Source organism: Protopterus annectens, chromosome 3.part0 (genome assembly GCF_019279795.1).
Source record: "Protopterus annectens isolate FY-2018-M chromosome 3.part0, PAN1.0, whole genome shotgun sequence".
NCBI classification, from domain to species: Eukaryota; Metazoa; Chordata; order Ceratodontiformes; family Protopteridae; genus Protopterus; species Protopterus annectens.
Genome location: NC_056731.1, coordinates 1,643,684,286 through 1,643,712,084, shown reverse-complemented (window position 1 = coordinate 1,643,712,084; position 27,799 = coordinate 1,643,684,286). Strand labels below are relative to the sequence as shown.

The 27,799-nt window shown below is 42.2% G+C and overlaps 1 protein-coding gene across 2 annotated transcripts in view; it reads right to left on the bottom strand.

Moving 5' to 3' along the window:
* DCAF13 (DDB1 and CUL4 associated factor 13) overlaps window positions 1–27,799 on the bottom strand; it is a 781,821-nt gene that overhangs the window by 302,844 nt on the left and 451,178 nt on the right. For both annotated transcript variants that reach the window (XM_044065680.1, XM_044065681.1), the window contains exon 9: window positions 16,800–16,935. In XM_044065680.1, coding sequence (XP_043921615.1) covers window positions 16,800–16,935 — 136 coding nt within the window. The remainder of the gene's footprint in view (window positions 1–16,799; window positions 16,936–27,799) is intronic.

The following is a 27,799-nucleotide window of genomic DNA, read 5'->3' as shown; positions in this document are numbered from 1 at the left end:
ATTTTGGATACAAAACTGGGAAGTTAAGAGACTTGTTAAGGTAGATTTTGATGCTACCTTCAGAAGAAAGGAAGGGTTGGTGGGAAGGGAAACTCTGTCTTTGTGAAATGTACGGCAAGGTGGCTGACAAGACAGTGCCTAAAGTTCAGACACTTCCCTAGCTGATGTAATGGTCTTCCAAGACAAGAATTTCAAATCCACTTTAGCCGTAGGTTCAAAGGGGAATAAAATCAAGGCCTGAAGTACTGTCAAATTCCAAGGAGGATTGGGGTCCTTGATAGGTGGTCTGAGCAGAAAAGTACCTTTAAGAATGACCTCTATCAGGATATGTAAAGCCTAAGAAGAATGGTCTTTGCTAACATGAAAACTGGAAATCATTGCCAACTGCACCTTGACTGTATAGTAACTTGCCCCACTAGGGAAAATGGAAGTGAGAAAATCTAGGACAGCTGGAATGGGTGCTGAGATCCAAGCATCTCTCAATGTCACAAACAGAAAACAGTTTCCATTTGCTTTTGTGCATCTTCTTAGTGGAATCTTTCTGGGAAGATGCAAGGATGTGCAAAACTTAAGAAGAAAGCCTGCACTGTCTAGCCAGCACTGGAAGTGGAGAAACCATGTAGTTAGCTTGAGGGCTTCTACGTCTGGATGATGTAGTCTGGACAGGTATAAGATCTGCATAAGGATCCAGAACTCAAGGAGGGCAGATTAAATGAGGCCAAGGAAAGGGAAAATCACACTGATCGTGGCCGGTATAGGGCAATGAGGATCATCTTGCTCTTCTGATGATATGTTTTCTCTAGGAAATTGAAATAACTGGAACAGGAGGATAAGCATAAAGGAGACTGGGGGGGGGGGGCAAGCATGGATCACAGCATCTCTTGGTGACTCTCTCTCTGGGGGAACTGGGGCAAAATATCTCCTGCATTTGAAGTTGTGGGAATAGGCAAAGAGGTTGCAGCATGGTTAACCCCATTGAAGAAATACCCGTTTCACCACTGAAGGACTGCGAGACCACTCAAAATGGATTAGACTAGATCTGCTCAGTTAGCTCGCTAGAATGCTGGACTTCCCCAGAATGTGTGTTGCTAATAGAAAGTGGCTGGAAGAGATCACTAACTGCCACACAAGGGTAGGAGCAGGTTCTCTCCTATCTGTTGATGGACCAGACCACTGACATGTTGTCGGCCTGTATGCTAATCACCCCTACAGGGAGAACATCCTTGAAAGGGCTACAACACCACGAAGACTGCTCTCATCTCTAGGACATTGATGCAACCACTGGTATCCAATGGGGATCACGTGCCTTGAACTGAACTGTGACTAATCAGAACTTCGAGTGTTTGGCAAATTGGATCAAGTGATTTAGGTCCACGATTGACCGAGATCCCCATTTTTCTCTAGCACCAAAAAGAATCTTGAACAATTTCCTAACTCTTGTTGGTCTGGTGGGACCTGCTGGGTGACCTTTTTTGTTAGCAGCTTTAGTATTTCTAAGGGTGCTTCTTTTTTCTGATGGAGTAGCACATTTGGTAGCTTCTTTGATATTTTGGATGGAAAATGGGAAAATTTAATATATTTCCATTGGTGATGACTGTTTGCACTCAGATGACTTTGGTGATGGATGTCCAGGCCCCTGGGTTCAGAGACAAGTACCCCCCGACTGCTTCCAGACTGCAGCAGTCAGGCAACCTTTCAGAAGCACTGATAAAGTTCTCAGTGGGTATGTTAGAGTTTGTCAAGGCCTAAGCCTAGCCCATTTGAATTTCATTTTTGGAGTGAGCAGGATGTTAAGATGTCTAAGGCTATGCCATTTTAGCGGGGTGAGGTACTTTAACAGTTACTAAGATAAGAAAGACACACAAGCAGAGTTTCTGGTACAAACAAATGAAAAATCTGACAATTCTAAATGTCACGTTCTGCTCTAAGACAAAAAAAAAAAAAAAAAGAAAAAAGAACAAAAAAAGACAATTGGAATGGAGATCCTTATAAGGAGTTTACCTACCTCAACCATATTTTCCTCTCTCTCTCTCTCTCATCAGACATCTGACAGAATAAAACACCAAACTGTAAAGAAAGCAAAGAAACTCCCAATGGGGCAGTTAAGTGAAGGCATGGGTGATACCAATTACCATGCGTAGAACCAACTGGCAGGTGCGAGACCTGGTTTTGGATTGTAGGCAAGCTAGTCTGAAGATCTCATGCTCATATGTCCACTTATGTACTCTTACAACACAGGCTTAGGTCATACATGAGATGAATGGCTTTATGAAAGGTTTTAGCTTTGGCAGGACATCCAGGCTATTTGGTGAGATAAGCCAAAAGTAATTAAATACTGCAACAGTAATCTTAAGGAAGAAAGTACAGTTGTGTACACTTCCCATAAATGTAGATGTTAAGAGTGTATTCACTGTTGCAGGCAGATAACCCACATGTGATAACTGCAGGTAGCCCTCAGTCAACCCGAATACCAGAGACTTAGTATTTCTGCGTCGGTTGCTGTCGCTTCAGGACTGACGTCAGTTCATCAGGGGTATAAAAACAGGCAGCCGACGCCATTACATCAGTTTTTCTTGCCCCAAATATCAGGAGCCCCCCAAATAGGGAGCTAAGTTATGGTGGGAAAAACACCACCAGTAAAAAGTAAATACCAATAGCCCTGTAAGGGGTGAGTAACAGACAGAGAGGAGATAGAGAGACAAGGGAGCTTGAGGGTGGGAAACCAGGACAGCAGCAGTGAATACACTCAAACATCTACATTTATGGTAAGTGTACAGAAAATACAGTTGTGTACACTTACCATAAATGTACATGTTTGAGTGTATTCACTGTTGCAGTCATTACATTTGGGTTATCTGCTTGCAGGTAGCCCTCAGTCGGCCTGATTAACAAAGTCTTGGGTCTTGCATCGGTTGCTGTCCCTTCTTCCATGATGTCAGGTCGTCAGGGGTATAAAACACGTAGCCAATGCCATTATGTCTGTTTTTCTTGCCCCAGATGTCCGGTGCCCCCTAATGGGGAGCAATTAAATATAAAAGTACAATGATATACCTCCAACAAAAAAAGCAAATACACCAAAAAGGCTTTTAAGCATAGTAAAGGAAAGTAGAGGTATAGCCAAAATAAGTTAGGGGGCAGGAGGGAGGGTAACCAGGACTGCAACAGTGAATACACTCGAACATCTACATTTACGGCAAGTGTACACAACTGTACTATGTTCTTCGTGTTTCACTGTTGCAGTCATTACATTTGAGTATATTCCTACAGCTGTGGTTGGGAGGAGGAATTTAGATAGCATTAGGACCAGCTATAAGGCCCTGCAAGACTGCAGTGGCAAAGCCAGCTCTGGATTTAGAGAAAATTGGCAAATGGTAATGCTTGGTGAAAGTATGTACAGAACTCCAGGTAGCAGCTTCTAGGATGTCCCTGGTAGGGATGCCTATGAGAAAGGCTGAAGAGGTAGATGCAGCCCTGGTGGAGTGAGGTCTGATCCCCTGGGGGATAGGTTTTCCAAGGTGCTTATAGCAGAAATGAATGCAATAGCCCATCCATTTAAAAATGGTTTGCTTTGAAATAGCCTTCCCCTCTGCCCCCGTAGCAAATGCTACCAGCAGTTGTTCAGATTTCCTTTGAGGTTTAGTCCTGTCCAAGTAGAATCCAAGCTGTCTGTGCACATCTAAGGAATGCAGTATCCGTTCCCCTTTGTTCCTTGCATTGGGAAAGAAGGTTGGCAAATGAATGGACTGATTAAGAGCCACACTGGATACCACCTTGGGCATGAAGGATGGATTGGTTCTGAGGGACACCCTGTCCGCATGAAAGATGATGAAAGGCTCCACTGCCATAAGAGCCTGTAATTCAGATACCCTTCTAGCTAAAGTGATTGCTAAAAGGAAAGCTGTTTTTCAAGAAAGAAATTTTAAGTCTGCAGTAGCAGCTGGCTCAAAAGGAGGTAGAGTGAGTTTCTCCAAAACAAAGTTAAGGTCCCAGGCTGTGGTTGGAGCTCTCCTGGGTGGTCTCAAATTTTTGGCCCCTCTGAGGAACTGCTTGAGCAGTGGATGAGAGAAGAGGGGGGGTCTGTGTTATAATGAGCTGAAATGGCTGAGGCTTGGATTTTAATGGAGGAAAAAGACAGGCCCTTGTGAAGCATCTCAGTTAAGTATTGTAAAATCTGAGGTAAACTGGGTGCTGCTGTGCTGATCTCTTGACATTGGTTCCAGGCACTGAATCTTTTCCATTTTTCAGTATAGGATTTTCTAGTGCTAGGCCTCCTTGCCTCCAAAATGATATCCATCACAGGTCTACTGAGGGATGGTAAAGAAGCGATTATATAATTAGCCAGACTGCAAGATTCAGTGTTAGAAGCTGAGGGTGCAAAATCTGGTTCTCCTGCTGAGACAACAAGGAAGGAGTCTGAGGCAAGTGCTATGGGGATAACCGTGACAGACTGCGAAGGAGGGGGTACCAGTGTTGGCATGGCCAGTCTGGAGCAATCAAAATCATCCTTGGTTTGTCCTGTTTGATTTTTAGTAGTACTTTGGAGAGCAAAGGCAGAGGGGGTAAGGCATAGATTGACAGGTTTTTCCAGCTGAAGGACAGAGCATCCACTTTCCAGGCTAGTTTATGGGGAGTCCTTGTGCAAAACTTGTCCAATTGGTAGATCTGGGGAGAGGCAAACAGGTCTATATCTGGGCTCCACCATTTGTTTGTCAACATGTTGAAAATCCTTGGTTCCAGTTTCCACTCGTGCGGGTCCATGAGGTTTCTGCATAGTCCATCTGCTAGTGTATTTCACTTTCCTGGCAGGAATTGAGCTTGTAGGTGCACTTGGTAGCTCAAGGCTGTGTTCCACAATGCCATGGCTAGTGTGCAGAGGGGGGTAAGAATGTGTACCCCCCTACTTGTTTATGTACCATATAACAGTGGTGTTGTCCATCTTTACCACTATAGTTGTCCTGGAAGAATGTGGTCCTTGAAGGCTGTCAGAGCATTCTGTACAGCTAACATTTCTTTTTGATTGATATGCAAGTGCATTTGGCTTGGGTTCCATTTGCCCTGAATGCACTTCCTAGCCAGGTGAGCCTCCCATGCATAGTCTGATGCATCTGTTGTTAGGGTTTGGGTGGCAGGGAGTGGTGTGAAAGGTAGTCCGTTGTTTTGGTGGAAGGCCTCTGCTCACCAAAGGAAGTCTAGGTGTAGGCAAGGTATGATAGGAATCATTGCTTCTTGATCCTGAGAATGTTGACACCATAGGCTTTTTAGATACCACTGTAGTTTCCTCATATGCAGTCTTGCATATGGAATTAGAAGAATGCAGGAGGCAATGAACCCCAAGACTTGCAGTATTTGTCCTGCAGATAGCAGGGTTTTTGTGGCCACTTGTTTGAAGTAGGTTGTCAAATGAATTTGTTTCTCTGGCGTGAGGAAGGCCATCTGGGAAGTTATATTCAATCTTGCTCCCAGGAAAATAATTTGTTGACAGGGTACCAGGTGTGATTTCTTTTAGTTTATGGTGTACCCCAGACAAGTTAGAACCCTTTGTACAAAGGCCAGATGATTCAAAAGTATGTCCTGGCTTTCTGCCTGAATTAGACAGTCATCCAGGTACGGGTATATTTGAATATTTCTTTGCCTGCAAAATGCAATAACTGGAGCTAGGCACTTTGTGAATACCCTGGGCACAGTAGATAAGCCAAAGGGCACTGCAGAGAACTGCGTGTAGCCTGCTTTGAAGCATAGGTATCTTCTGCAAGATTCCCTGATTGGGATGTGCAGGTATGCTTCTTTTAAATCTAGTGTTGCCAACCAGGCATCTTTGCCTAGCATATGAAGTAATTGGTGAATAGTTAGCATCTTGAATTTTGGAATTTCCAAAAAGGTGTTTAGAGTAGACAGGTCCAGGATAGGACACCATGAATTGTCTTTTCTGGGTACCAGGAAAAGTCTCTAGTAGAAACCTTGCCCCTTTTCCTCTTCTGGTACCAGTTGAATAGCCCCCATGCTTAAGAGAGAAAGTACTTGTTTTTGGGCCTCTGCCCACTGATTTGGGGGTAGATCCGGCCACCTGCTTGGTGTTGGCAATGTGTGGAAGTGAAATCTGTATCCCTGGGACACTATATTTAAAATCCATTTATCCTGTGTAATGAGTTCCAAGTTCTTTGCACGAAGAGCAATCTTTCCCTCCAAAGGGGCAGTCAGTTGATAAATGCTTGGAAATTTTAAAAGGAAGTCATTGAGACAGTTTACCATAGAGGGAGTCTTATTACTCTCAGATTTGGAAGTGGAGGACCCCCACTGCTTAGTCCTGTGTGTACACTGGGACTGAAACCTGGGGTTTTTGCTGTGTCTAGGTTTGGCTTGAGAAGACCTGGAAGGGGCTGGAAAGGACCAATTCTTAGAGGGCCAGTGCCTACTAAATCTAGGAGGCTGAACTTGTAAGAAATCTAACAGTTTGCATAGATTTAGCTTCATCTTCCATCTGTTTAAGAACGTCCTCAGCCTTGTTGCCAAACAGGCAGCCCCGACTTAAGGGAGCATCCAACAATTTAGCTTTAACATGATCAGGCAAAGACTGCTCCTTAAGCTAAGCATGCCTTCTAAGCACATACGCAGTAACAGCAGCCCTGCAAGAGGCCTCAAAGAATCAAAACCATATTGCAAAGTATGTTTTCCAACTTGTTCAGCAGAATGCATTAAATCCTGTAATTCTTTATTTTCCACACAGTCAGGAATCAACATAATTTTCTGTTTAAGCAATCCAACAGCATGTTGCTGATACTTTAACATATGAAACTGGCAGTGTAAAGCCCTAATGGCCAAAGTTGCAGAAGTGTAAACCTTCTTACCCCATCTATCCAGCGCCCTGGAGTCTCTATCAGAAGGGGTATGATTTTTAGCAGTAGAAGCCTTAATGCCCTTGGGCCCCTGTGAAATAGTCTCTGAATCGGCAATACGATTTTTAAAAAGGAACTTGTGTGTGACTTTGGGACCGTGTAGTATCTGTCTGGTTTTCTGGGAGCAGGAGGCAAGGAATCAGGGGCCAAACTAGATTACGAAAAAGGATCAACAATGTCTAGTACAGGAGAAATAGCTAAAGGCCTATGCTGAGCTAGGAGTAAGAAATCCCTAAGCTTCTTTTTTGAAAAATCCTGGCTTTCCCAGTGGAAATGCTCCCTTAGAGTATGTAAGGTTTCCCCAAAAGAAAAATCCTCTGGACAGGAAGCAGAGGGAATGGAGTCATCTGCATCAGTATCCTCATAAGTAGATAAGGGCAAATCCAGATCAGAAGAATCAGAAAAAACAGAATCCTGGTCAGACGATTCATAAACCACTTCAGTCCTAGGCCTCTTAGAAAGGGGGGGGGCGGGGGTTGGCTACCCCTGATTAGAGTTATTAGATCTTCAGCCATTCTTAGCATTTGTTTTTTAGGCATAGAGGCCTGAGCATGTGGCCTGGGCATAGTTTGTTTAGGCATGGTTCGAGATTTAGGCCTAAGAGAAGAAGGAGGCGTCGGTTTAATATGCAAGTCCTTAGGCCTGAATACACCTTCAGAAGCCAGTGCCTGCACAGTGGCTCCGGACCAATCCAAGGTAGAGACATCCGCGGGTTCCATAGTTGAAGCATCTCACGCACACCAGACTCCGAATGGGTCTCAGTAGAGGCCTGTGAATCAGAAGTAGCGGGTATCAGGGGCTGCGAAAGTGCCTCACTGAGTACCAGCGAACTGGCATAGGAGAAGCGTCATCGGCAGTATTGGACCTCAGCAGCCTTTGTCTATTTTTGCGTTTTTTCAGAATCCCGGTAGTCGGATGGCTAATAGACGACATTTCTAAATAATTAAACCAAAAACCAAAATATTTAGAGGCGAAAATATACAGACGACGTATAGTGCGCTGATTAAATAAAGCACAAAACCGACAGCAAGGTACATCGTGGTCAGGGTCTATGCAAGGAATAGAGTACGAATGAAAGTCTTTATGAGGTATTTGCTTTCCACAAGTAATGCAATTATTAACTTATACTGACATCGGTAAGAAAAAGTTTCCCCAACGGGGTACTTAGCTTTAGTTGAAGACAATGGTTCTGAAACTCGAAAACGAAAATTTCAGGAGTCTGCCGACCGGCACTTGTGAACTGCTTCTGCTTCGGGCACCGCACGGCAAGAAAGACTGACGTAATGGCGTCGGGTTCATGTTTTATACCCCTGACGACCTGGAAGAAGGGACAGCAACTGACACAGGATCCAAGACTTCGTTAATCAGGCTGGCTGAGGGCTACCTGCAAGAAGATAACCCAAATGTAATGACTGCAACAGTGAAACACAAAGAACATCTGTACTATGTTCTTCGTGTTTCACTGTGGCAGTCATCACACTTGGGTTGATTCCCAAAGCTGAAGAAAGGGTGGAGGCAGTCAAGAAGAGTTGGGGCTGGCTAGTATGCCCTGCAGGACTGCTGTTGCAAAACCCGGCCTGGATTTGGAAAAGATAGGCAGGTGGTAATGCTTGATGAAGGTGTGTACAGAACCCCAGGTAGCAACTTCCAGAATGTCCCTGGGTAGGGACTCCCCTGAAGAATGCTGTAGAGGTAGAAGTTGCCCTAGTGGAATGCGTTCTGACCCCCTGAGGGGTTGGTTTCCCACAGTGTTTGTAGCAGAAATGGATACAGTGTGCTATCCATTTGGAAATTGTTTGTTTTGAAATGGCCTTGCCCTCTGCCCCTGGTGCAAAACTGACTAGTAATTGGTCAGCTTTCCTGAAGAGCTTAGTCTTATCAAGGTAGAATCTGAGCTGTCTGCGCACATCCAAGGAGTACAGGATCCTTTCCCCTTTATTTTGAGGATTATGGAACAAGGTTGGCAAATGGATAGATTGGTTGAGAGCCACACTTGCACCACTTTAGGCATAAAGGAAGTGTTAGTTCTGAGGAAGACCCTGTCAGCATGAAAAATAATGAAGGGTTCCACAGCCATAAGTGCTTGTAGCTCAGACACAGACACTCTTCTAGCTGAAGTGATGGCCAGAAGCAAGGCTGTTTTCCAAGAGAAGAATTTTAACTCTGCTGACGCTGCAGGCTCAAAGAGGGGAAGCATGAGCTTTCCCAGTACAATGTTAAGGTCCCAAGCAGGGGTGGGTGCTCTCCTTGGCGGCCTTAAGTTGTTTGCCCCTCTCAGGAACTGGTTGATAAGAGGGTGAGAGAAGAGAGGTGGCTCAGTGTTGTAATGAGCCGAAATGGCAGAGGCATGGATCTTAATGGAGGAGAAGGATAGGCCCCTGTGGAACAGATCTGATAAGTAATCCAGGATTAGAGGCAGGGAGGGCAGGGTTGTGTCCTCTCCTTTAAATCGAATCCAGGAGTAGTACCTTTTCCACTTATCAGCATAGAATTCCCTTGTACCAGGTCTTCTGGCTTCAAGAATGACGTCCAGCACCTGCTTGCATAGGCTGGTTACTGGGAGAGAATTCAAGGAATAAGCCAGGCTGCAAGATTTAGGGTTTGCAATTGTGGATGCAAGATCTGTCCCCCCGCTGAGAGAGCAAGGTTGGGTTCTGGTGTAGGTGCCAGGGTTGCACCGGTGACAGACTGTGCAGGAGTGGGTACCAGTGTTGGTATGGCCAGTCCGGGGCAATCAGAAATGTCCTTGGTCTGTCCTGTCTTATCTTGAGCAATACTCTTGAGAGAAAGGGCAGAGGGGGGAAAGGCATAGATTGAGAGATTTACCCACTGGAAGGATAGAGCATCCACTTTCCAGGCCCTGCGGTGAGGTGTCCTGGTGCAGAATTTGCTGAGCTGGTGATTGCAGGGGGAGGCAAAGAAATCCACCTCTGGGGTCCCCCATTTCTGAATCAGAAGGTTAAAGGTGCTGGGCTCTAATTGCCACTTGTGTGGGTCTAGGAGATTTCTGCTTAAGTAGTCTGCCAGTGAGTTTTGTTTGCCTGTAAGGAATTCAGCTTGCAGATGGACCTGCATGTCCAAGGCCGTGTTCTACAGGGCCATGGCTAGCCTGCAGAGTGGGTAAGAGTGGGTTCCCCCCTGCTTGTTGATGTACCACATAACTGTGGTGTCTGTTTTTATTAGCAGGTGTCCTGATGAGAATAGGGATCTGAAAGCGGTCAGAGCGTGCTGCACAGCTAGCATCTCTTTTTGGTTGATGTGCAGATGAATATGACTTGGGCTCCAGTGGCCCTGAATGCACTTGCCGCCCATGTGTGCCCCCCAGGCATAATCTGATGCATCTGTGGTTAGGGTCTGGGTGGCATGGGGTTGAGTAAAGGGCAGTCCCTTGTTGTGGTTGCATGCTGCTTATCACCAAAGAAACTCTGTCCTTAGACAGGGTATGATAGGAATGACAGTTTCCAGGTCCTGAGAATATTGGCACCAAAGACTTTTTAAGTACCACTGAAGTTTCCTCATATGCAATCTGGCATATGGAATTAGTAGGATGCATGAGGCCATGAAACCTAGGGCCTGCAGAATTTCCCTTGTGGATAGCTGGGTTCTGGTGGCCATTTGAGTAAAATAGTCTGTCAGATGGGCTTGTTTTTCTGGAGTGCGGAATGCCATCTGGGATGCTGTGTTCAAGTTTGCTCCCAGGAATACAATCTTTTGACTGGGGACTAGTTCTGATTTCTTTTCGTTGATGGTGTACCCCAGGGAGGTTAGAAGGTTTTTTACAAATGTCAGGTGCTGCAACAGCATTTCTGGACTGTCTGTCTGAATCAGGCAGTCGTCCAAGTACAGGTAAATTTGAATATTTCTCTGGCTGCAGTAAGCATTGGCTGGAGCCAGGCATTTCGTGAATACTCTGGGAGCAGTGGATAAGCCAAAGGGAAGTGCAGAGAACTGATCATGCATAGATCCTGCCCTGAAGCGTAGATATTTCCTGCATTACTCCCTTATAGGGATGTGAAGATAGGCTTCTTTTAAGTCTAGGGTGACTAACCAGGCATCTTTGGCTAGCATAGGTAGAAGCTGCTGCAGGGTGAGCATTTTGAATTTTGGTACCACCAGGAAGGTGTTGAGAAATGAAAGATCTAGGACTGGGTGCCAAGTGCCCTCTTTTCTGGGTACCAGGAAAAGTTTGGAATAGAATCCTTGCCCTATCTGTTCCACAGGAACAGGTTGAATTGCCCTTATAGAGAGCATGGATTGAATTTGGTTTTGTGCCTCTGCCCACTGGTTTGGAGGAAGGTCTGAGAACTCTTTTGGGGTTGACAGAGAGTGGAAGGAAAATGTGTACCCCTGGGATACAATGTTGAGGACCCATCTGTCTTTGGTGATGGAAATCCAGTTTTTTGCATGAAGGGCAAGTTTTAACTCCTAGGGGCACAAGCAGGTGGGCAGAGGTGGGAGTGGAGTTGAGAAGTCATTGGGAATTCTTTCCGTAAGGGGGTGGCTTAGCACTCCCTGCTTTAGAGGTGGAGGCACTCCATTGCTTAGATCTCTGCATACCCTGGGAATGTAGTCTGGGGGGGGGTCTGTTTCCCCTGGGTCTAGTTTGAGATGGCCTTGAGGGGGCTGGAAAGGAACAATGTTTCGAGGGGCAATGCATACTGAATCTAGGAGACTGTACTTGCAAGAATTCTTTGACTGTCTGCATAGATTTAGCATTTACTTTCTAAGAACCTCTTCTGCTTTGGTGCCAAACAGATTGTCCTTGTTCAAAGAAGCGTCTAATAACTTCGATTTGACATGATCTGGAAAGGTCTGCTCCTTAAGCCAAGCATGCCTTCTCAGTACAGAACCAGTGACTGCTGCCCTGCAAGAAGCTTCTCGGGCATCAAAACCACACTGCAATGTATGCCTGCTGACTTAGCTTGCAGAATGAATAAGCTCTTGCAATTCTTTATTTTCTTCACAGTCTGTAAAGGTAGCTATTTTTTGCTTAATAAGTTCCATAATATGTTGTTGGTACTTCAGCATGTGAAACTGAATTCAAAGCCCTAATGGCGAGAGTTGTAGAGGTATATACTTTCTTACCCCATCTGTCCAAAGCTCTGGAATCCCTGTCCGAAGGGGTGGGATTCTTAGCTGTAGTTGCTTTGATACCTTTAGGCCCCTGGGAAATGACCTCTGAGTCAGCAGTAGGATTTTTGAAAAAGAATTTGTGAGAGTCAGGTACTCTGTAGTACCTGTCTGGTTTCCTAGTAGCAGGGGGTAAAGTATCAGGAGTAAGACTGGATTCCATAAAGACATCATCAACTTCCAGGACTGGGGGTATTGCTAAAGGCATATGTTGTGGCAAGTCTAGAAATTCTCTGAGTCTCTTTTTGGACTGAGGACAGTCTTGGCATTCCCAATGGAAATGCTCTCTTAAAGTATGTAAGGTTTCACCAAAAGAAAAATCCTCTGGAGGAGAGGCAGAAGGAATGGATTCCTCTGCATCAGAATCCTCATAAGCAGATTAGGGCATGTCTTCATAATCAGAACCCTCAGAGTTGTCGGACTCTTGGTCTGTTGAAGCTGCTGGGGACTGATCTCTTTTTCCCTTAGCAGGGGAAGGCTGACTTCCCCTAATCAGCATAATAAGGTCTTTTGCCATTCTAAGCATTTGATGTTGTGGCAAGGGAGCAGGTGCATGCGCTTTGGTCGTGAGTTTTCTAGGTGTAGCGCATACTTTTGGCATTAGAAACTCAGTTGTTTTAGACAGAACTGGTTGGTTTGTGTCGAACATCGGTAGTGCGAAGAACTTCCTCAGACGCCGGTGCCCGCTCAGCGCCTCTGGACCAATACAAGGTAGAGACCTCCGCAAGTTCCATAGTCAAAGAAGAGTCTTGCAGCATACCGGACTCTGAACAGGTCTCGGTAGATGCCTGCGAATCCACTGAAGCTGGCATCAGGGGCTGTGAAAGCACCTCACAGAGTAATGGTGAACTGGCGACTAGCTTAACAGAAGTGTCATCGGCAGTTTTGGACCTGTGCGGTCTGTCTTTATCCTTGTTTTTTCGGAATATCGGTAGACAGATGGCTTACCGAAGCCATTTTGGAATACATACATCAAGAACTAAAGCATTTAGAGACAAAAAGGGCCCGACGACGAATGGTTCGGGCATTGAACAAGGCACAAAACTGACAGCGAGGTATGTCGTGGTCTGGGCCTAAACAGGTGACACAGTAAGAACGAAAATCTTGGTGTGGTATTTGCTTTCCACAGGCAAGGCAATTGTTAATTTTTTCTGACATTGGTTAGAGCAAGAAAAAAGGATCCTGAATGGGGTTTACTTAGCTTTAGAAGACTTCAGGATGATTCAATTCAGAAACGAAAACTCAGGTAGCAGCTGACCAGCACTTGTGCAAACTGCTTCTGCTTCGGGCTTCTCGGCACGAAAGACTGATGTAATGGCGTCGGCTGCCTGTTTTTATACCCCTGAAGACCTGACGTCAGTCCTGGAGCAATAGTAACTGACACAGAAATACTAAGTCTCTGGTATTCAGGCCGACTGAGGGCTACCTGCAGGCAGATAACGCAAGTGTAATGACTGCAACAGTGAAACATGAAGAATATCTCAGGAATCTTAAGTAATCTTTAACCAAACAGGAAGAGAAAGGCAAAGATGAAGAGAAAGAAGAATGTGGCTGAGAAGAGCAGGATAGTCAGACAGCACCTGGTTGGTCAGGAAAAGGAGACTTTTGTGGTACAGAAGTTTGGGTAACTTTAGCAGGAGAATGCTGCTTCCCACCCTTCTTACCCTTTGGGGGAGGGCGAGACTGTCTATGAATAAAGGCTGGCTTATTGGTATAACTTCTCTGAAATTTAGGCACAGTAGAAACAGAAACATGTTTAAGTTCCTGCATGGCCTTGCCCATATCCTGAAGAGACAAACAAATCAGCAGCAGCTTCACCAAACAAGTGTTTGTTGGCCAGAGGAGCATCCATCAACAAACACTTAATATCATCAAGCAAAAGTTGAAGCTGAAGCAAAAATCTCTCTATCACAGAACCAAAGGCGGCAGCCCTGGAAGGAGCATCTGCTGTATCATAACTACACTTAATGGAATGGTGAGCCACCTGGGATGAAACAGCAGAAGTCTTCGCTTCAGAGTCTTGGAGATCAGAAATTACCAGACAAGCCTGGGTAAGAAGAGCCAAAATGTACCTGGACATATGGGTCTGATAACTGAAAGCCCTAAAAGCTAAGGCAGCAGAGGTATAAACCTTCTTACCTAGCCTTTCCATAGTTCTGATGTCCTGACCGCAGCAACTGAGATGGCTTGTCAAAAGCCACAGACACCACAGAATGGTCGTCGGGCACCTATATAATAATTTACAGTCCTCAGGCACCCTATAAAACTTATCAGGTTTCTTGGGGACAGGGGTCTGGGAATCAGGAGCCTTAGATGCAGTGCATTTGGAGGACCTCATAATACCTCTTTTGTACCTCAGAAACATGGGCACAATCCCGTTTAAAAACGTCTATCATTCTGGAGATTGTGTTCCCAAAAGAAATTCCCTTGAAAGGAGTGTCAGGACTAGTAGATTCCTCTTCTTCAGACCTATAGTCTAAAAGAGAGAGAATCTAAGATGAATAAGCAAGGGATTCCTCATCTGAATCCACCCCAGGGGAATCCTGTTTCCTGGATCTTTTAAGGAGAGTGGAGGACCAAGGGGGGCTGGAACAGAGACCCCCCCATGAGGAGATTTCAAAGCCAAAGCACTAAACAACTGAAGACCACAGACGAAGAATCCACTTAAAACACCAGTTTATTGTACATTACAATAAACTGGTGTTTTAAGTGGATTCTTCATCTGTGGTCTTCAGTCAAAGCACTAAACAACCCCTGAGTAAAATTCTGCCATTCACACTGAGGGTCCTTAGGAGCTGGAGAAATATGCATAGTTTCTTTTTTCTTCAAGGGGACATCTGCTTTATAAAACCTAGAAGGCTCCACCTCTAGACGGCATTCAAGAACAGTAGTAGAAGGAAGAACACCCCCTAGGCCCCTCAGAAATCAGCCTTAGTTCCCCCTGAACGTCTGAAGCAGACGTCTGCAAGGCCACTAAGGATGTGCATAAGGTTGGACCCACGTCAGTCTCCAAAATGGTAACAGCAGAAGAATCCAATGGCAGACCCAACCAAACCTCTGTGCTTTCACTTGCCTTGGGAGAGACATCCAGCAGAGGCTGCACTGCAGAAGAATCCGATCTAGACTTCTTGGCCTTCTTCGAAGTTCCATTGTGTCTTCAGCTAAAAGCTTAAGATGCTGATTCTCCAAATACAAGGCCAAGGAAGAAAGCCAACTACAGTGTCTTGGGAACAAACTCCTGACAAACTGAACAGGATGTATGGTCGCGGGAAGCGCAGAGACAAAATAAGCATTGCTCGTGATAGCCTTTACGGGAATCTGTCTACCAAACCAGCATTTACCCTTCTTGGATGACATGAAACCCCACAAGCAACAAACCAAAAAGAAAAAGATAAAATCAAAAATGTCCAATGGGGCACATATCTGAAATGTCTTGGTGAACCAGAAATGGAATGGGCATTCAGACTGACGATCAAGAGATGGTGTCCAGACTGGTGGCAAAGAAGTTCTGAGGATGGTATTTCTGGATCTCACCTTTATGCAATATATTATGTATGAAGCATACATGTGACATACGGCATACCTTAAAGCAGCTCAAAGGCTTTGGTATACTGGCCAGATGGCTGCCCGCCATTGGCAGGTGATCCCTATTGTAAAGAATACTGCAACAGTGAAATAGAAGAACATCTACTTATGTAGCTCTGAAACAGAAAGAGATGCAAGAGTCAAAAGAAATTTAAGGTGTTTGGCGAAAGAGTAGGGAAAGGAAATTCTTGAGAGTACACAAGCCCAACATTACCAGTCAGAATAAGTTAAAAATGGGTGTCTTCTGAATATAGTCATTTTTCTTGCTAAAGAACTCTTCCAGTGTCCAAATACCACTGTCATACAAGAAGATAAGGTGCCTATTAAATCAATGAATCTGTTTCCTTACAGTTGTTCAATGGCCAGTTGACTGGGTTCTAAGTGTCCGAACTCAACTGGCTGAAATCACCTTTTAATTAAAGACCACAAACTAGAGACTTAAGACACACTGTGAAAGTGTTTGAGAGATTGCTGTGGATTTTAAAGGCAGCTTCCTCTGCTCCACTCTTGTATAAAAATGGATTAATTTATACATAAGTTTGGTATGTGCAACGCTCGACTTCCTGGACAGATGCAGACAGATTTCTGCAAGTGCAAAACTGCTTACTTGGAAGACTGCGGGTGAGTTTTCATGAAAAAGTATTCACGATCTGTTGAAACTGAGCAATATGTGGCTTTCCATCGACTGTGTGAGGATCTTTTGTAAGTGAAGCTGACAGAATCTGCTCAAGACTAACTAAACATTACATATGAAGTTTAATGCATCAGACCCTGAAACATTTATCACCACAGACATCTTCCAGCAAAGATAACAGTAATCCATGGATTTTAATACAGTAAACTGTTAACTTCAAATGTCTGCTTCTGCCATAGTGTTCCATGCTACAGACGGGAAAAATCATCTCCTAACTTACTGACATAGCATACAAGGATGCATCAGAATCCTGTAGAGTTGAAAATGAAGCAAGCGGGGTGACAATAATACATTATATACTTAAGTTTCTCAAAGAGTACAGAATACTTAAATGAAAATGTTATTACAGAATGACTGCAACTCTGTAGTGACTGTTTAAAACAATACAGCATTTTAAAAATTGAAAACATTTTTTTTACGGAAGACTTCTGGACAGTTAACCTAGACCAGATTCAAATCAATAACATAGTTAAGAAAAAAAGGTAATCTTTACTTACTATACCAAGTTTTTCAGAAGCATTTGCTTTCCATATCCGTATATTCATCTCATCAGACCCACAGAAGACATACTTGCTGTCAGCTGACCACTTGACACAAATGGCATGCTGCATTCTTTTAGTATGGTAAACCTCCCTAAAAAGAAAGAGAAAGTGCTGCTGCAGTGAAACAAATAGTTAGCTTTATACTGCAAGGAATGTGAGAAAATAACTTAAGTCCTTCACTGTGCTACTTTTAATTTATAGTAAAGACATATGAAGCTGCTTTTCACCATCCAAATGTGCGAGTTTTGGGAAATACATTAGCAATGATTTTCTTTTTCACTCTTTTCCCTCCCTCCACTGCCTGCTAACCCTCAGCTCCCTCACGGCTAGTTAGCCTATTCATTCACCATCAATGGGGTGAGGGTCAACTAGGAGGAGTTGCCACTTAGAAATCAACATATTAGGGTTTTCTGCTCAAGCCCCACTGCTCCCCATGAACATTCAGCTAACAAAGCTGAAAAGGGAAGTGCAATGGTCTGTACAAACTTGTCACCCCCCCCCACTTCCACAACAAGCAGCACCCTTTCCCTCAAGCACATGAAGTAGTTCCCTCGTCCCCACCACAGAAAGCACAACTTTTCTGCATGCTTTCTGAAAGCCTGCAACCCTCTCCACCCCCCACTCCCCCACAACAGAAGAGAGGTTATACCCCTTCATTTCTTTCCCAAGTGCTGGGGTTGCTATTTGAATCTCAGTTGCTTGGCCTGCAGTAAGGGCTCCATCCCTTTGCACTACAGAGTCAAGCAAATTACTAATTACGGTACTAACTCTTGATTATGGCAAAATCTTCTTCTTCTTTCAGCTTTTCCCAGTTAGGGGTCGCCACAGCGGATCACCTGTCCGCCCATGATTGGCAGTGGAGTTTTACAGTGTCGAGTTGCCAGCCCGGCACCCAACCTTCCACAGAAGGCACACACTCACACCTAGGGCCAATTTAGAGTGTCCAACCCACCTACTGCATGTCTTTGGGATGTGGGAGGAAACCGGAGCACTCGGAGGAAACCCACGCGACCACAGGGAGGACATGCAGACTCCACACAGAAGGCACTCCAGCCAAGGATCGAACTGGAGAACCTCTTGCTGTGAGGTGACAATGCTAACCACTGCACCACCATGGTTATGGCAAAATACACCAATTAAATAAGATTTTTTAAAAAAAATCAGCATCTCACCAGCCTTGCAGTTGATGTACAAATCAAAGACAATACACAATAAAAGCAGCACATGACGCTATACAATAAACTGCTTTACTGTTCACATTTCTCCATTGCATTAACTTGTAACAATTTGATTATGATTGGAGAAATCCAACTACAATTCTTTATAGTTTACAGATCTTTACTTTCTCCACATACGAGAAATACAGAAAGAAAGCCAGAGAGAAAAAAGGCATAGAGTCAAGTGTTATACACCTTGGAAGGCTGCAACAAACTTAGTTCTGCTGCATAAGTCTTTGTGGTACATGGAGCTTTACCAACACCTATGTACCACAAGACAAAGAGAAAAGAATAGGGAGCTCAGTGCTTTACAGCCCTCAAAGCTGTGACACGCATTATATTGCCTAAGGGTCAGCAGATTTATGGAAGTACATCTGACTAACAGCTTTAAAAGCAACATCACACAACCAGATAGGAAAAAAGTGTGCCAGCCCAAAAGTCTATTACAGCTTAAAAGCTGTGAGTTTCTAGCCACTGTTCCATGCCTGCTAGTGTTAAAACTCTAGCATACGTGCAGATCTTAACATCACTGAAAGGTACTTAAACTTTGTTATAAACTTGGTTTTGTACTTTCTTACATCAGAAAGGTGCTTTTTTGGTCTTTCCTGATATGGAGTCAGTCTGAGTGCTTCATGTGCTATAAAAATATTAATGATATTTAAAAATTGAATATCTATATAGGTAATAATTTTAAAATGTAAGAATTGTAAGTGCAAGTTCCACAACAGAGAGACTGTGTGAAAATGGGGATTAAAATATATTTAAGCCATAGATACTGATGTTTCAAAATACTCCTTTCTCTCCAAGGTACGGTGATCGTGGCGTTACAAGTAGTAGGGATGGGGGATGCGATAACTTTCCCCCACATATTGGAGGTGCAAGGGGGACACTCCCTCCTGCAAGAAATAACCTTAAAGGAGAATAGTGCCTGAAAACATTCACTGCTCTTTAAGTTTCATAATTCTAGGACTCACAATTACAGGTCTCAGAATTACAACAGACTGCCATTTGTGCACTGTCATTATTAAGAAATAGAGTGGTTGCTTTCAAACATTAAAAGGCGAATGGAGGGGAAGTAGCTCATTTCAAAGATCAACTGTTACATTTATTAATGTGCACATTTTGTTTCGGGGTGATTACTGAAGCAGTAAATCGTAACATTTGTGTCATATCTCCGGCAGTAGACAGGTAACTCTTGGGTGGTGGACAATTATTGGATCACCTACAGCAGACCTTTGCCAAATTCTGTCCTAGCCCCAAATGGAGTTTTTATTGAACACTTTAAGCTACAGTTATTCACACTGTTGTCGCCAACACATCTTGGGTAGAAGCACTGCTAATGCATGCTGTAGGTGTAGCTGCACCTCTTGCAGAATGAGCCCAAACAGGGTCTTAAAAGTGTACTGTTGTAGCTGTTACAAACCCTAAACACAATGGGCCAACCACTTTGTTTAACATTTCTGGAGTAACCAGCAAACCTTCCTTTCACGAAGGAGACAAAGTTGAAAAGATTTTCTAAAAGTGTTCTAATGTAGTGCTTAGATCCTACATAAACACTGAAAGTGTATAGCAAGTGTTCTCCAGTATTATGATAATTAGGGTAAAACAAAGGCAAATGAATTGACTGGCACAATGAAACACCAGATGCCACCGTTGGCTTAAAAAGTTTAAGCAATACCTATAATTAGCAGGGCATATAAAATATTAAATTATAACTATAGGAATTAATTACAGGAGCTTAGAATAGACTGGGAAGAGAGACTGGATAAGCAATTCATAAGGGAACAATGGGTAAGGCATATGCATGGCTCCCCAATATGCAACAAAATTTAAAAGATCTAGAATTTTTGCTCAGAAGCATTTGGATAGATATTTTTATAACCCAAGTATATTCCCAAGAATTTTTCCTCAGGGAGCTAACAAATGTTGGAAGTGTGATGGGAAAGTAAGAGGCAAGTGGAAACATGTTTTGGGAGAGTAATGAGTTGGCAGACTTTAAAAATTCCCTACAGAGTACTCTTGTCAGAAATTGTGGGTGAGCAAATGGGTGTAACTAAGTAAATTATGTTTTGAGCTGGAATACCAAATCTGAATTGACTAGACATAGTAAGACCTTGTTAAGTTTAATTCTAGTGACTGTCGGGGGGAAAAAAAAACAAAAAAAAAAAACAATTACTAGAAAATGGAAATCAAACTTTGAAGTAGTGACTACTACAACCAAGAAATGTATCTTTAGAAATGGGTAGGACTAGTTACAAAAAAATGGAAAGTGTGGCAACTTCATACAGAATAATGTTTTGGAGGAAGAAAGAGGTTAAAGGGAAAGCAGGAAATAAGCAATTTATATACTGTTGGACTGATTATAATTACATAAAATCATGTATGTGATATATAATGTTTGTAACTGTGAACACGTTAACATAGTTTGTTTTCTTTTATACAAGTGCATGTTTGCCTATGTCTTAAGTGACAATTCAATAAAGGTGTTAAAAATAAGCAATACCCTACCATTATGAAATGTTACATATGTAGTTTAATGCATAAGAGTCAGAAATCCTCCTTCCTGAGGTTACTGAAACCAAGAAAAAAGATTTCCCTAAAACAGGATTAAAGTTAAATTTACTACCTCTCTACCTCATACCCCTTCTCTCCTATATGGTGCCCCACTCCTTCCTAACCTACAATCTTCTCTTAAGACAAAACTCTCTTCCTGTTGCAACAAAATTTCCAAGTTTGTCTCAGGCTACAGATCTTCCACCCATCACTGTACTGCCCTTCACAAACTAAATTGGTTAGAGCTGCCCAATTATCTTACCTACATTCAACTCATCCATGCTCAAAAACTCATCTTTAGTCCCTCTCTCTGCCCCTCCCTTGCCTCCACCTTTAAAATGCACCTATCTGATAAGACTCCTAAGATCCATTAATCAGAATCTGACTGAATTGCAAAAGCCTGCCCACCCACCAGGTAGACATCTACTATCCTTCTTCCTTAGCACACCTTTGGAACTCCCGCCACCGCTTATTCGTACCACTGACAGCCTCCCTACCTTCAAAACCTTGCTTCACTCAAATCTAATATCCCTCTGGGAATGCTCCTGCTCCCACCCTACATAACTCCCTTAGTAACTCACCCTTTTTTCTCCCTCTCCCTCCCTCTCTCCTTTTCCCACCCCACACTAAGCCATCTACCTCCCCACCTCCTTCTTTACTCTCTTCTTCTAACTCTTCCTTCTCTGCTTATTTCTCCCCTATCTCGCTTCCCTTCTAAAACTCTCATGCAACCTATGTATTTCTTGCCCCTACTGTTATATATACATATAGTTATATACATTAGGAACAAATAAAATTGTAAATATTTACTTATGTTTTTATCATTTTTATTTTTGCATTTTTACTAATTGTACCTTTAAATGTCATGTCTTTATCTGTACTTCTGTATTACTATGTTACTTATAACGTGTTTATTATGCAGATTGTCTTTTTGGAGCTTTTCTCCCCAGGACTCCATTAAAAATGAGCTCTTCCCGGCCCAATAGACCATCCTGGCAAACAAACTGCAAATGAATAAACAAATAAAACTAGTTCAACTGAAGGTAAAGTTAACTTTTCGATCACAAAGTTCAAGTCCCAGAATGGTGACAATTGTTTTCTTGTAGGGCTTAAATGCAAATCTTTAGGAAAATTTATAAATTTACCTGTCACCAGAAGGGATGCAGGAACACTGACTAATGCTGCAGTAATGTGCAGTGTGGGAGAAGAACAAATATTAGTTGCAAAGAGGCCATGTGGCCTAATGGATAAGGCACCTGACTTTAGATGAGACGATTGTAGGTTTGACTCCTACCATGGTCGTACAAAAGTAATGTAAAAATTTATGGCTATGCATAAAAAGGCACTTGTGGTTGTTAGCCTAGTAAACACCCATGAACTGATGAAGAGATGAATGAAAGTCTAATGCTCTTTGAACTAGGCAATTAAATGTTATAATCACCTATTTTTTACCCATTTGGAAAATATCCACCTCTGAACATATGATTTTGAGTGCTAGGTCAATGTGGAATAGTGTTGTAGAATTAAAAAAAAAAAAAAAAAAAAATGATGTATACTTACCAGAATGTTTAGGCTCAAGGTACAATTGCTCATCTATATGAATGGCCAGTAAGGACTATGTTTAAGCAGTGAAAAGATTAAGAATAAAAACATGGAAGGAGGACATAGACAAAGTAGCAAATTTGAACGTGTAGCATTCCTAAGAATTATGAATGAATTCTGGGAAGGAGTTGCAACATGCATGGAGTTTGGAAAATGTACATTCAAGCAGTATACAGTGAAAAAGGTGGCCTCTGAATGGTAACAAGACTGAAATTTGGGAAGAACATAATGGTAGTAAAAGTGTCATTTTTCAATTTGTTTGGAGGGCAGACAGTAGCTGAATGTGTGACTGAAACTTGAATATAACAACAAAGTTGCCCCTTCCATTTAAATGTAAGGAAAGGGATATAGCCAATGAGCGCTATAAATCATCCAGGAGTACAAAGGTTTTTAATGTAAGCACAAAGAGAAAGTTCATTCTGAAGATTATCCACATTGCACAACAGATTATGGTGGTGTGGCACATAGACACAGTGTGCGGTTTGGTTGCAAAACCTAGAAGAACTTCTTGTTAGACTAAGTTGTATCCTCTCGTGATGTAGAGGTTGCAACTTATGAGTGTCACACATTCTCTATTATTTTACTTAACAATTAAGTTAATGTGATAAAGTGTAAGAAATCACAGACTTTGCAAACAGACTGCTAACAACTGTGGAAACTGCAGAAAACCGAGTGCAATTTTTCATGTGTCCCACAGTGTCTGTGTTTAGTGAATGGGTTGACGGAGGAAGAACCGAGCACTTTATACTGATCCACAAAAGGAATCAAGCTGCTGGAGAAGTCTCTCATTCAAAACAAGATAAAATAATTAGCAGTCTTTAAAATGACTCTGTATTAGTTTTTAAAGTCTGCATTATTACTTTACATTCACTGCAAAATGAATGTGTGTATATCGATGACTAGGAAATTGCACGGATTTCAATTGAGGTCAATAATGGAAAATTTCCACTTTCTTCAAGGTACAGCGATCTTGGAGTCGATTACATAAAGTAAGGTTGGTACATTGCACCCATGTAAAACTTGTTTGATTTCTTCTTCACATTTATTTTTAATTCAGAAAGAACTGAAATAAACTGTCACTTTCATGGGTGACACTTAGATGAATTATCTGCAACCACATCAAACATTTTAGTGACTAGTACGTAAAGACCATGCCCAGTTATGATGCTTGGAACTCTTTACTTGAAAGCAAGTAGGTGGTGGCAAATGATCACTCTAATCAACAATGTACTTAAAAGCCATCAGGTGATTCCACAGTGGACTGGCATTTCATCCACAATTGATTCCATGCCTTACTCCTGTTGCCTACAAGGACTGACTCCCACTTACCCATGACCTTAAGTTGGATAAAGCAGGCATCAGAAAATGAATGCAAGTGAACAGATTATGGGACTTCAGCTACAACCAATTTTATTTAGCTGGCCACTTGTACTTATAGTTACTTAGTTATCAACTTATTTTTACTATCCAAATGGCCAGAATGGAGAAAACGTTATCCTGTTTGCTATGAAAAACTTATTTCTCTTTTGAAAATGAGAAAAGAAACAGTGGCTTGAAGATAGACAGGGTCTTATTAATCATTATCACACCAAAGCAAAACTGCTTAGTTCCAGCAAGCTTACCTAGTTACTACAGTCAAAGAAACTCGTACGTCAAGGTGAAAGCATGATCCTGCCATCACAGCACATATTTCAATAAGCCAGAAAATATTCCTACCTTATTATTGTAACAGTTCTCTAACCAAATGTTGGCTTGCTTAGACATATCCTTTCTGCAAGTGACAGTAAAATTTTCACAGAATTACTAAGTCTTACATTTTTTCCTACTACAACTACCATGGGTTGTTTTCTGATAAGTGGTCCTATGCTGTTTATGCCAATTTGCTCCTTTGTCATTTGAAATCTTGAAACAGCAATAAAGTTAGAGTTTAAGGCTCAGAGCAACACATGCAGAGACTGAACCAGAGTTCAAGCGAATACCCCCAATTTCATAATACCATGCAACTAGGCCCTTTAACTGCTGTTCTCTCAGATTACAAAGATTAAGGGGCTCACGTAAGTGTATCCTTCCTAAATTAATTTAATCCATTTTACCTTTCTTCATGATCTGTACTTTCTGCAAATCCCAGTGTGATTTATATTTTAATCCTAATGGGCACTTTTAAAATATTTCAGTTAAAAATCAATATTAAACACTTCACTAGACACTGTACAGTATCTACTATGCAAATTAGCAGATCAATGGCCATCATACTAACCAGACACTTTATTTTGACTACTGAGATGTAAATTAGTTCTTTATTATTAATCAATGTCTGCAAAATTCTGTCAGCTTCTGCATATTATTATCTTGTTAGCAAGCCTCTGGAGTTTGTGCCTTCTCTTTGGCATTTACATGACTCCAGAAGGGTAACTAAAATTAGTTTCATGTCACGAACTAGTACAGATACACATTTCACTCCCTTAGACTAACTACTGTTATGAAACCACAGTAGTAGTTGCAGTTGGTGCAAAGTATTGCAAAGTACAAATGCATTGTGGACGCAGGCTGTGGGGTACAGAGTGAGGGCTCAGGTTGAACTGTCTTTGTAACAGCCACACAGGAGAAATGGTCTTCTAAACTGTGTTAATTAGGTTCTCAGTTCCAAAGCAGAATATAAGATCATAACCTAGAAACACAGAGTGTTGACCAAACAATGCAATTCTATATTCGGTTACAAGCCATTATTTATTTATTTAAAGAAAACAGTGAATTGGACTACGAGAGCCATTTTGAACCACAATCTTAACACAATATCATACAAAAAAATAAATAAATAAAGCAACAACATAGTACTAAGAATTCTTAGAATAATACACGACAAAAATGCATAACACCGCAGACCAAACAAAACTTTGTAAAATTGGTCTCATCCTGCTCCAAGTAATCGATGACCCATCTGAGTAGCTTACAAAAAAAAGTAAATAATAAAGGTCGAAAGACTTCTGCAGCTTTGTAAGTGAAACCACATAACAGGAAGCTTGTTTTTTGGTGTGCGGTTGAACGTTTACTTGCTTACTGTTTTTTTGAATTTTTATTGATTATAATAGGCAGAGTGGGCAATGGCCAAAAAAACAGGGAATTCTTAATTTGTGGTTCTTGGATCAGGAAGGCTCCAGAATTGCACTGCAATGCTTGTGGTGGAATGTCTTCCCGCAATAATGGTACTCTGCGGGATTGTTTTTGCTTCACGATTCTCGCAGTCACCTACTGCACAGGTTAACTGCTGAAAGTTTTAATGAGTAGTTTTGCCTCAGAAAAGAGAATTTTGAATACTTGATATTGGATGGTATCACAAAGTAATATCCTAAGCATGGGCTCTGGTCAAGTAAATTTTACTTTAATTGTCTCAGCTTAGTAAATAACTTTATATAAATGGCCTAGCAATAATATATAAAATGCACTCAAGGGTGGGTAATATTACACTTGTTCTATATGACCGACGTCTGCAGAGAGAGATAGAGAGAGATGCAGGACATCACAAGCACCTTTGCAGTAGCATCTATCTTTTGTAAAATAGCCGGACGTACGCAAGTTGATGAGGCAGACTCCCTTATGTTATGGATACAGCAGCATATGAATAGAAGGACATCAGCTTCTATGGACTTTTTTAAACTACATGTTGGTGGTCATGAAAAAGACTACATTATTTTATTTGCAAAAGTAGGAGATGATCATTAGTTTATTTGCCTCTTCCAGGAGGAAGAATGAGGGGCATGCAGGAGGCATGGCTGGCTTGTGAGCCTCATTAGTGATATCAGGGCCAAAACCAGACGCTGCTTCTGTTAGTGGAGAAGCATAGAGGAATGCATCACCATTTAGGTAGGGCTGTTACCCTTGTGATGACACTGCATTCCCACCAGATGATATTGACTCTGGACATCAGTGGCCTAAAGTAAAATGACTTGCAATCCACAGTACAGAAGCTCCTCATTTGACCCAGTCTCATTCTTGGTGCGTTGTGGCTTGTCCCCCTGTATGTGGAGAAACTGAGCATTCTCCCATGGTTATGGGGTCTCCTGTCGCAGATCACACCTGGTGTAGTTACCATGGTTTGGGAACTAAGAGGAAAGGCAAATTCTGGAGCTGGCAACAGAGGAGTCAGCTGCCAGCTTTGGAAGCTGCCCATCATTGTTCATGTTCTTTTTTACAAAAATCTTTAACAAACAGCCTTAAAGTCAATACTGTTACACAGTTACTGCCTTCATACTTTTTCCAGGTTAGTCTTGATCACCAAATGCCTTTTGGTGATTCTCTTTTTACAAAGATCCTAAATAGAACCATGCTTAAAATCTTCTAGACAGTTACTGCCATCACACATTTTTCAAATTAAGTCTCAAATGCCTTTTTAATTTGAAGCGTGATCCAAAGAACAAATGCTCCTCTGAGCTGTATGTTTCTGACTGGATAAAATTCCTCCTAAAGTGGCAGTGAGATTTTCATGTAAACTTAGGCCACATCATGTGATTCATTTCTGTAACGTCAGACCAGTCAGTAGCAGCCAATACATGTCCGAGTTGGAACAGCTGTAGTAGTTTCAGTGACCCGTATTTAATCACTCTACCTTGCAATCTGTGCATCTTAGCTGAGAATACAGAATACATGATACAGTGATCACAAAAGACTGGTATTTCCACCCTACAAGAATGGCAAATGTCAGGTTAATGGGCACAGAGCCAATACAGTATGAAGAAGTTCTTGGATTATGGTTTTAGTCCTGCAGATACATTAACTGGACAGCAGAAAGTTGTTTGAAAGGCAGTCCAAGGAATTCTGCTAATACTCTACATTCCATTTGGGGTCTGGACCACTCACATGTACATCACTTTGACATTGCAAAATGGGATTATTGATTCAAATGCATTGATAGCTGATGGCAAAAATGTTTGTATTAGTATAACACACTAGTCACTTAAGATCCTGATCATTTAAATTTGCTGAGCAGACAGTGAGAAACAAAGTAAAGGAATACTAAATCACTACATGTAGGTGATGCTATCTGGTGTTTACACAGAGTACTAAGGCTCTGAGTTGTTAACATGCTGCTTCCTGTAGTCAAAGGTTCAGGACTGGATTTCCTTCCATCTCCATTTGCCTACTGTGCAACTCTGATAATGTCACTTAACCATACAGTGCTCCTGACTCACCTCTAAAAAGGCACACTTGCGTCCAGTGATTTTATGAGTAAAATAAAAATGAAAAAAAAATTCTTGACCAGCAGCAGAACTTCCCATCTACCTTTTATCAGAGTTTGGCAAGACTGGTATTTTTGTAAAACAATATGTGAAAGACAAAGATTTTGGGGTGTCTAGAATATTTGGATGATGAGCCTCAAGCCAGGATTCTAGAGATGGGAATGTATTTTTGATGCAGCGAATATAACTAGTTATTACACAAATGCTTCCAGATACAGCAGAGTAGCATTTTTTTTGTTAACTGGCTGGGAATGCAGACTTATTTACTCTGTTTTTCTCCCCATTCTTTCACCATTATAGGCCTGGTACCCCAGTGCCACATCCACTCCAGGTCTACCAGCTAAACTCT